The sequence below is a fragment of the Mycetomoellerius zeteki genome, unplaced genomic scaffold (assembly GCF_001594055.1).
Source record: "Mycetomoellerius zeteki isolate Tzet28-1 unplaced genomic scaffold, Tzet1.0 scaffold35, whole genome shotgun sequence".
NCBI lineage: Eukaryota > Metazoa > Arthropoda > Insecta > Hymenoptera > Formicidae > Mycetomoellerius > Mycetomoellerius zeteki.
Window position 1 is genome coordinate 435,265 of NW_017257338.1, and position 10,327 is coordinate 445,591.

The following is a 10,327-nucleotide window of genomic DNA, read 5'->3' on the forward strand; positions in this document are numbered from 1 at the left end:
CTCCCGGTTCTTTCACCGTCCCTCCGTTTCTCTCACCCTTTCCCCGCTCACCCGCCCCAGGAGATCCCGCCGACCGACCCACGAGTCTGGTGCGCTTTCTCTCCCGCCTCTGCCCGAGTCACCTCACCGATCTCACCCACCCCCAGGGAATAACCCCCTTGACGGCTCCCGCGGTGAGCGTCGCGCCGCCGACGAACCTCGGTGAGACGGAAACGATAGCGGCTCCCACGAGCACTCGCTGCGACTAAGGGCGCATTGCCGGATCTTGAGAATTCTCTTTTGCCCTCTGCCATTGATTCCCGCGTCGCTATTTTCTTGCTATATCGGACCGCTGTCTTCGTGTACACCAGGGAGGAAGTACAGTTCTAGTTAAGAAAGCGTACTTGGAACGATTAAAATGCTATAACTCTTTTCAGAGAAAATTAAAAAATTATCATTTTTTAGTTGCTTTTTTTTGCAAGAAAAAATCGAAAAATAAAAATCAAGAAAGAACATACTTTTAACCCTCTATAATCAGTTACTAAACCAAAATTGTATTTCAAAATTAATATTACAAAATTTTGAAATGCAAAACATCTTGATCGTGCCATATACGACATTGTCACCTTGCGCTATGTTGGCCACTTATTAGTCTTACACTGTTAGAAATGTGACCACGAACTTCCTTTACATGTAAATGAACGAAATTAAAAATAATGAATGATTTAACTAAAAATTAAATTACAGTAGTTACTTAAATATAATGAACGTGTACATTAAATTTCATAAATTTTCATGAAAAATACATTAAATTTCATGTACATGTACACAAATATATTTGTCAGTTATAAATATATTAAATTTAATGTAATGTCATGAAATTAAATTCAAATTGTGTAAATTAAAAGTATATTAAATTTCATACAATTTTTAACAGTGTAGCCTACGTGAATTATCTTGTGTGATTTTGACACATGTGACGAAGTTATTCAAACACAAATCTTACTTAGTACGCAATTAAATTATAAAGAACGTTAAGAATTTATTCTGTTAATATTTTGATTAGCACTTGCTACATTGATAAATAATTAAAGCGAATAGATTTCGTATAAGAAAAGACAACAAAAAAAGAGAGAAAGAGAACTCTAATCTTTTTTGACTAAAGAATTTTTATGGATATATTAATAAAAATTAATGTAAAGGAATTTTAGATTATATTTTCCTCGCATTAATAAAGCACTATTGGATTAAAAAATTTCAAAGTAACTTTTGAACAATCATGTTTATTGTAATTTATAGAAAAATTTTTTTCCATAATCATAGGCATCCGGATGAAAGAAAAGGTGTTTGCATATAAAATGACTATCGATCGAGTAATATAATTTTTATAAAATTTGTCAGAAGGGTAAAGTTTGAGCGTGTTAATCAACAGAAATTATGACACGTTGAACATGCTACAATTCGCAAGTACGAAAAACGAAAGTGTATTTTCTAGTTTTTTTCTTCAAATCCCACTCTCGCGAAAATGTGGCCATTCGTATGATCGGCTATATCCGTGCAGCTCCCCAGCAGCGTCGCAAAACGTCTTTTAATATACACTATATCTTCGGGGGGGCTGTGTGTTTATCCTCATGGTCTTCCAGCGTGCAAAGAAACCGATTTGTGCTTTGATGCGAGCTCGTTTCCTCGAATCTGTCGTGAAATTCACCCTACATATTACTATGCAGTATCAACGCGCATACGCTTGATTTTATCACAGAAATAAAGTTATATCTGACTGATAAATTATTAAATTAAATTGTGTCTGAACTGGTAAATTATAAGACTCAATATAAAAGCTTATAAAAAAGAAAAATAAAGTGAGAAAGAGAGAGAGAGAGAGAGAGAGAGAGAGAGAGAGAAAGAATGTTAAACAGTTTTCAAGAAAAAATAATTAAAAATTATACACGCTCTATATATATATATGTATATAGTTTACAGCTGCTTGTAATTAGCATCTAAGTTTCTCGTTTTAAATATTAGCAAAGGAAAAGTATTCCCTTAGGTCCCAATTAAAATTGTTATAATTACTACTACTTTTCTTACGTATTTATTTAGTTTATCTATTAGCTTGATTTATTAAAGTTGATAGATACTTTCAAGGAATATACGCATCATATACGAGACGTTTACGCGGCACAAGTTGCGCGCTATTAGCATCCTAATTATACTAAATAAACGGCGAGGTATTATTCGAGCTATGAGACCGTCGGGAGTAGAGAATGCAGGTACATTCAAAAGGTTTTTTACATACATCCAAAATAAATAAAAACCAAGAAAAGTGTTAAAGCAAGCAAAATCGCAGAAGAACAGATCGCGTCTCATATTGCAACAAATTAAATTAATTTTGCCAAATTAATTGGTAGTTAAGATGTTTATAGAATTAAGAGAGTGAGAGTTTATTTCCTTTGTCTTCTACTTTTACTATTAATCTTATTCATGATATTTTTGCATTCTAATATTTGCACAATAATTTCGTCTTATTTCTCTTTCCAATCTCTTGATTTCACCCCTTCATTTCATATTTCTTTTTTTTTTTAAAGTACAAAATCAAATTCTAAAATCAAATTAAATGCTACAGAGGAAAATCGAGAAATAACAGTAATATTTAGTCTAGTAAAGGCCATTGGCTACGTTTACACCGTGCATTTAGGCCGCGGCCTATACAATAGACATCCTTGTTTATCTTGTATATTAAACAAAGACACCTATCGTATAGGTTGCGAACTAAGCGCACGGTGTAAACGTAGTCATTGTACGTAAAAGTTTTAGTCGTAACCGTAAGACCGTAAAAAAGCGATAAATTAATTGGCTACTGCGTCAGGATCAAGCATTGTCGCGTCCTCTGCACAGAACTAACACAAGTGAAACGTCATAACCTCAAAGCTATGGTCATAGACGCAAGTTTTCGTCCCGTCAAAAGATTGCGATTAACGCCTTATCCTTATGACCAACCAATCGGAAGACAGTCACATGGCTTATCGTTTGCCTCGTAGCCAATCAATTTATAGCTTTTTATGGTTTTACGGTTACGACTAATACTTTTACGTGCAATGGCCTTAAGGTATTTCTTTAAACTATTATTACATAATTACCTGTGTGTGTAATGAAAGTCATTAACTCTCCCTAACTGGCGCCAAAATCTGTAACACAGTTATTGACACCGAGTTTGAGACCAACGTAATATGTTGATTGAAAGACACTGATTAATTTCCAAAAATTAAAATGACATAACTCATATATAAAAAAATGAATATTAAGTTTATTTTAATAAGGATAATCCAAATTTGCAAATATAACATAAAGAAAATTATTTGACATTTTTGTGTAAAATGGCAAATGCTACAATAATAGATACAAAAATTAAGAACAAATTATTAATTCAAATATAATAATATATCTATTTTTTATTTTAACATTACTTCACAGAGAAAACTTAATTATTTTTTACTCATCAGAATCTTTGTTATCCAAACAATCACTGCATAATGAATCTACGTCAAATCTGGGGAGGATTAAGTGACTTGCTCGAAAAAATTTACAGCGAATTCTTTTCTTAATACTTTTATAATAAATTAAATAGTCCTTATAAAAAAAAGAGATAAGTGTTAAATTTTTATTTTATGTTCCAATTTCAATTATACATATAATAAATAATAGAAACGTACTAGCAAAGAATTTTTATTAATATGGAATAAAGAATCTTTATTTATATACAGTAAAGAATCTTTATTAATACACAATAAACATATGTCCAAACGCTATCTAAAATTAGTTACAAATTAAGTACAAAGTGTCATATAAAAATTAAATCAGGTTCTAACTGTTTAATAAACTTGCGTAGTCTTTCTAAATATTAAAAATTAAGCATTTTTTTCCAATTAAGCAATATTTCATGTGAATTCTTAATAAAACAATTAACATATTTTTCGAAAAAGATGAAAATTTACTCTAAAATAAAATGTATATAAATGTAAAAAAGGTATCGTTAAATAATTAGTCTTGTTTTTTTTACAAAAATTTAAATATAATAGAAATATAATATTTTATTGGACTCTCTGATATAATTAAAAATTTAATCTCGCTAATACAGGCAACTGAGAGTAATTCTACGTTGTTTTTGGCGCCAAATTAATAATTTAATTTGTTACTATACATACAAATTGTTCGTTTGCATGTGTTTCGTCTGTATTATATTCGACTTAATTATTTGAACGTTTCGGCTCCTTCCTAGCCATCTTTAGCAAAATAATTCATTAGAGTGTATCCGTCGATAAAGTTTTCATATGTAAATGCCAGATGAACCTCTACCAACTTCCTAATTAAAAGTGTACATTTTTTTGAATGCCTTTGTCATCCTTGTACATATGTGTTCGCTCTCAATTAAATATAATAGCAAGATAAAAATAATCTGCCGTGAATGTGTGGCAATGTAATATGCTTGAGAGAGATTTAAGAGAATTTAATATATTAAATTTTAACGAGTTATTTTTAATTTAACACGTTTACATAATAATGTACGCATTTATCAAAGTTTCATGAGATTAATCGCCCTATTGCCGCATCATGTTATAAGCATGCATGTTGTTACAAAAAATTTTAAAAATGTAAAAAGAACTTATTTTTCCTATTATTATCAAAAATGAAGCACGCCTTTAAATATCAATATCTACTAAAAGATTACGTTATAACAAAACGATAAGTTCTTAGTTTTAACTGTTATTAAATTTAATGCTCGCAAAATAGCTGTTTTAGTGATGTAATGTCCTCTGTTAACAAAACTTGAGACTATGTTCTACATTTTAAATTCTATGTTTTAAAAATGACGAAAATACATAAAATTCATTGATTTAATAGAACTCGTACAATTCTATCGATGTCTGTTACATTTCCTTCTATCTTCTAACATTCAACAATTCAACAATTATTCATAATATCTTTCCGGTCTGAACTCTCTATTTTATTACCAACTGGTGTTTGTGTTAACTTCAATATCAACCGTGTAGTCATGTACAAATATATAATTCATATATTATATATATGTACAAATATATTATCATGTATCGACATTTTTTATGTAATTTTCGGCTAACTCCACACGGATTAATTGCGCCAATCGTTCCATTGCCTGAAATATAAGTAAAGATATAAATATTCGAGAGTCAATTCGTTTATATAGCAGGAAACGATGACAAACATGTGTGTTTCGGTACTTTATTCACCGTCGATAGATTAGATGCTGTACGTCGATAAAATAAAATAAATTAATAGATGTGACAAAATAAGAATAATAAACAATTATATTAATTACTTAAATTTAATATTTAAACATGCAACTTTAAAATGTTTATTTTGAACTTTATAATTAATCAATAATAATCGATAATCCCAATTTATGATGGAATATTTTGTGGATGTATGTATAAAATATAATATTGATAAATATAAAATAAATTGACATGTGTAATATATAAATATATAAATATGTATATAAATACAGAAATTTTAAATACCAGGTCCATTTCCTCGTAGGAAGCCTTGGTGAAACTTGCTCTGATAGCATTAGAGCATTTCGTGGAGTCTCTCGCAAATGCGGCTCCTGGAGTCATAATAACACCTTCCTTTACGCCCCGCTGCATCATCTTCCATGTATTTTTGATTCCTGGTACTTTGATCCATAAGAAGAATCCACCTCTTGGTACGTTGAAATCCGCCAGACCTATAAAACGAGATTCATAATTTTCTAATTTTTTTAATTGTAACAACTTACTGGCTATCTGTAAAACATTTTTGCCCTTATCAACATAAATTGTTGTCACACGTAAAAAATACCGCATATAATACCCGCTAAACAAAATTATGTTGCAACAACATAATTTTGTTTAGCGGGTATTACTTCTTCTTCAATTTTATATGTTTTTACATAAAATATACAGAAAACACATGCATTCTAAAGTAAAAACTGTTTATTAATTCTAAAGAGTTATTTTAAATTTAATTAAGTACAAGTTATCATCGGTGTATATATCGAGAGTATAAATTACCCACCGTTCAAGTGCTTGTGTGCCAACGTCGAGATAACATCTCTTCGTTCCTTGTAATAGCGCCTTAATCTCATGTAATGTTGCATCAGGCCTTCGTAACCCCAGATCTTAAATAGCTTGTACATTATCACCTAAAAAGTCAAATCAGCCATTTTATATTTTTTTTCTGACGATAAAAGGATTAATGTTTACATTTTTTTAAAGTTTTGATAAGAACCGACACGCGCCACTGTCAATTTGATTTATGGCAAGGCATGTATCGATGTTCCACGATGTTTCATCATTCAAGATATACGATTATCACCCATTTTTGTACATACATATGAAAGTATAATAAATAAGAGTATAATAAATGCATTCTTTCTTTTCACGTTATGTTCAAATACAAATCATTCAAACGTTCGTATCGCAACACATCCAATGAGTTTTACCGATATGTACTAAAAATGAATAATGGCTTATTAGTCTTTTATACCAGTTGAGTTTAAATAATTCATGAATATTTTATAATCTTTCGATGTGTCAATTGGAATGTTATGCATGCCGTGTATAGATAAGTGTTCTCTATTGAGTGGACGATATTTACCGGCGATAGAGAAAAGTAAAGGTAGCGAATAGGGATTTGCGAAGGATAAGGATATTCTACCAACCTGCGATAAGGTAGGAGCGTGGAGATGACTGCTCTGCAAATGGAGCTCTACGCAAGCTATCAACGGAGCTGCGGCAGTCATAAAGCCTATTCTAATGCCACTGCTGATCACTTTCGAGAATGAGTCCAATCTAATTACTCGACCTTCCGTATCGAGCGATAAGAAAGACTTAGGCTCTTCCTGAGAAAGAATATAATTTATTTTAAGTCACATTTTTTTTTTATTTCTTACAACGAAGAAAATCTCTTTTATAGTTATATTTATTTGACTTTTATAAATGTTTATTAAATATATATATTTATAATTCTATAAATATATCTAATTTTGCATAATATATCAGTTATATTATAAATTCAAATATAGATTGCGTTTTATCTCAAATGTTGATGAAGGATGTGAATCATGAAAGATATTTATGATATGCGAATTCGTTGATATTACTACGGGCATGAATTTTTAATAATATCTTTAATAATTTGCCATTCGTGATTGCATCAAATAGCACAGTGCTTAATGTATATTGTAATTAACAGATATCTTTATTTGTTTCGAATTGCTACTGCATTTCATCATATTTTCAACAGCTTTAAAAGATATAAAATTTAATGTTATCGCGCGGACCATTCACAAAATTTAATTTACATTTATGTAAAATTATGCCAAAATTACGTTAAAGATACGTCATACAGTAAACTTATCTAATTTGCACTGTAATCTGCGGGTCCGTTTATAAAATACTATGGCATATTTTGTAGAGTTCCATTTTTTAACTAATTTTCAGTAATAATTATTTGCGTAGTAAATATTAACGCATGTATATTTATATGTCTATTAATGCGTCTATTAACATACATTCATATTTATGCGCTCGGCTTAATATTTTTATACAACTATTATGTAACACATTCGTTTGTCGACATGAAAATGACTCACCTTGTCAAAATGCATGAAATGATAAGGATCGTCGTCGAGAAGTAAGAAATTGTACTTGCAGGCTATCCTATAGATTTCTTTTCGTCTTTCTAGCGATATGATGATACCGGTAGGATTCGTGCCTGTGGCATTTATATACATTAGCTTCGGCATTTTTCCATCGGAAAGTTCTCGGTTTCTCAGGGTTTCCTGTAGTATTTCCGGAATGGGACCGTCATCGTCTTGCGGAATCATTATGAGTTCCGCTTTGTGAGGTGATATCTATGATTGAAATCAATGACATTCCCGTATTATCATAGTAACGAAAATTTGAAATAAATGCTCATTATTATTTTAATATAACGAGAAGTTGAAAGTTTTTTTTTAAATTTTTTGTATAATTTTTCTGAACTTTTATATAAATTTCAAAATTTTTCAAAATTTCTGAATAATTATATATTTTTTTTGGAAATATTTATTATGTAAATTTGAACACTTGTCAGAAGTGCCAAGAAAGTTTACACATATCTTTTCTAGAATTCTTTGTATGTGTCGATCTGCGAAAGATACTATATAAATTTTGAAATAATCTAATGTTTCTCATCTTATGAAATAATCTAAGATTTCTCATCTTATAATTTTTAATGAAATTAAAAAAAAATCTTAAAATCTAAAAAAGTTCAAGTTATTTTTTTTTTCAGAAATAAAAAGAAAATTTTTTTAAATCTTATAATATTTCTCAGAATTTGTGTTTGTAATGATATAAATGAAAAATTCTAAGAAAAGATGTAGACTTTTTCGATATTTTTGAAAAGAGTTTCAATTTATACAAAATTTTGAGAAAAATTTTCATCAGGGAAAGAAGTTGTCTTTAAAAAAAGATTAGATAAAATTTAACTCAGATCTAATATGTCAGGATGTCCTACTTAAGACTGGCCACCCGAATAACACCCACAGTTTTGAAAATAGGAAGAAATGCTTGAAATAAAAATTGTTTGGTTTCGAGAGGGGCATCGTATGATGATGAACATTTTTTCTCAGGTGGAGGCGCCTAGAAGATTTGAAGGTCAACTTCATTTTTTTAAATGGAATTATATGAATTTTTTTACATAATATGATTTCTCTAATTATTCTGCATATAAAAGTATTAAGGTAGCGATATCAAAAAACCAATAGTTTACGAGATATTTTATATTTTATTGTGACACATATTGACATAAAATATTAAATAATTCGTAAACTATTAATTTTTTTATAACCATACCTTAATACTTTTATGAACAGAATAATGAGATGAATCAATTGATGGGAAGAAAACATTTTTTTTATCTAATACTTTTTTATGTGTTTTCTTATAAAATTTGCGAAGAGTCCATTCCTACTATCGTGTTCAAATTATCGTATACTATTTAACTAAAAAGATTAAAACAATACATCAAATACACGTACGGGATTCTTCTCAAATTTCTTTTTTTAATGGCAATATATCTATATTTACTAACCACAACTTCGACGCCAGGATAGAAGGGGTCGGGGACCAAAATCGGATCACCAGTGCCGATTATAGCCTCCAGAGCTTTACTAAGCCCATCCTGAGACCCCGAAACGACGACTATGTCGCGACTCTCCCATAAGGGTGGCGCGTGTGCCCTTCTCTGGAATTCCCTCAGGGCCTGAAACCAATTTGTCCGACATTGTTAGACACATTGTAGCCGATTCCCTTATCTCGGAACGAAAGATTCCAAATATAACGACAAGGTCGATTTTATCACACGCATACAATGTGCAACACAATTGGAACGGTGTTATAATTTAATAGCTTATTTCCAAAATCTTTTTATTTTTCTGTTTTCTCTTATTTTTATCTTCACTATATTCATCACATTTAAATTTCTTATATTTCTCTTTTAATCGACAAATTAATGTGGATATATGAGCATCACTATTGTACATTGCTAGCTCTAAAATTTCTATACGGAACAGTTTTAGAGAAAATCCAAATAAGAGAATAATTTCTACCTGCAGAAGAGGAGGGTAACCTTGCGTAGGTATATACTGGAGAGCGGCAGCTAACTCGTCATTATCGAGAGTGAAAGACGAACCATCGCAGAGTTTAACTGAAATTTCTGTAAACGGGAACGTTTCTTCATTGGGCATTCCCTCTGCTAAGGAGATAGTGCTTTTCGGCGCAGAGTACGCTATTTTAGCTAAAATAAGTAGAAATGATCATCGTTGTCGATCTTCCGATTAGTATAATAATATTGATAATGCATAAGAGCTTCTTCTTATGTTTATCAAGGCAGGACATTAACATTCCGTCATTAATATATTTACAATTAATTATGACCATAAAAATCCTCTCATAAACATCATAAAGTTAACTTATCAATCTACGTAAATTTTTTATTTTAGTAATTTTATTGATCTATCATAAAAGAAAGATTTTACAATTATTGTTAATTAAATATAAGTTAAATCGTTCGATCGCTGATTTATTCTTTATTCATTATTAATTATTATCAAAGAATTACAAGAACTTATAAGAGCCAATATTGGATGTTCATATGTATATATGAATTTTTTATTGAATATAAATTAAAAAACAATTATAACTGTATCTATTTTTAATTTATATTTAATAAAAAATTTATATGTATATATATATATATCAATAAATAAAAGAAGGACAACGAGCCAATTATA

General features: G+C 30.1%; 1 protein-coding gene across 3 annotated transcripts in view; it reads right to left on the reverse strand.

Moving 5' to 3' along the window:
* Window positions 1–2,076: 2,076 nt before the first annotated feature.
* LOC108725491 (kynurenine/alpha-aminoadipate aminotransferase, mitochondrial) overlaps window positions 2,077–10,327 on the reverse strand; it is a 9,359-nt gene continuing 1,108 nt past the window's right edge. For 2 of the 3 annotated variants that reach the window (XM_018452533.1, XM_018452532.1), the window contains 7 exons: window positions 9,644–9,831; window positions 9,127–9,297; window positions 7,646–7,906; window positions 6,713–6,892; window positions 6,067–6,193; window positions 5,532–5,737; window positions 4,079–5,146 (listed from right to left, as the gene is read on the reverse strand). In XM_018452533.1, coding sequence (XP_018308035.1) covers window positions 5,075–5,146; window positions 5,532–5,737; window positions 6,067–6,193; window positions 6,713–6,892; window positions 7,646–7,906; window positions 9,127–9,297; window positions 9,644–9,831 — 1,205 coding nt within the window. In that variant the 3' untranslated portion in view covers window positions 4,079–5,074. Of the gene's footprint in view, window positions 2,089–4,078; window positions 5,147–5,531; window positions 5,738–6,066; window positions 6,194–6,712; window positions 6,893–7,645; window positions 7,907–9,126; window positions 9,298–9,643; window positions 9,832–10,327 lie in introns of those variants that run through there. The other variant, XR_001936753.1, reaches the window with a different exon arrangement.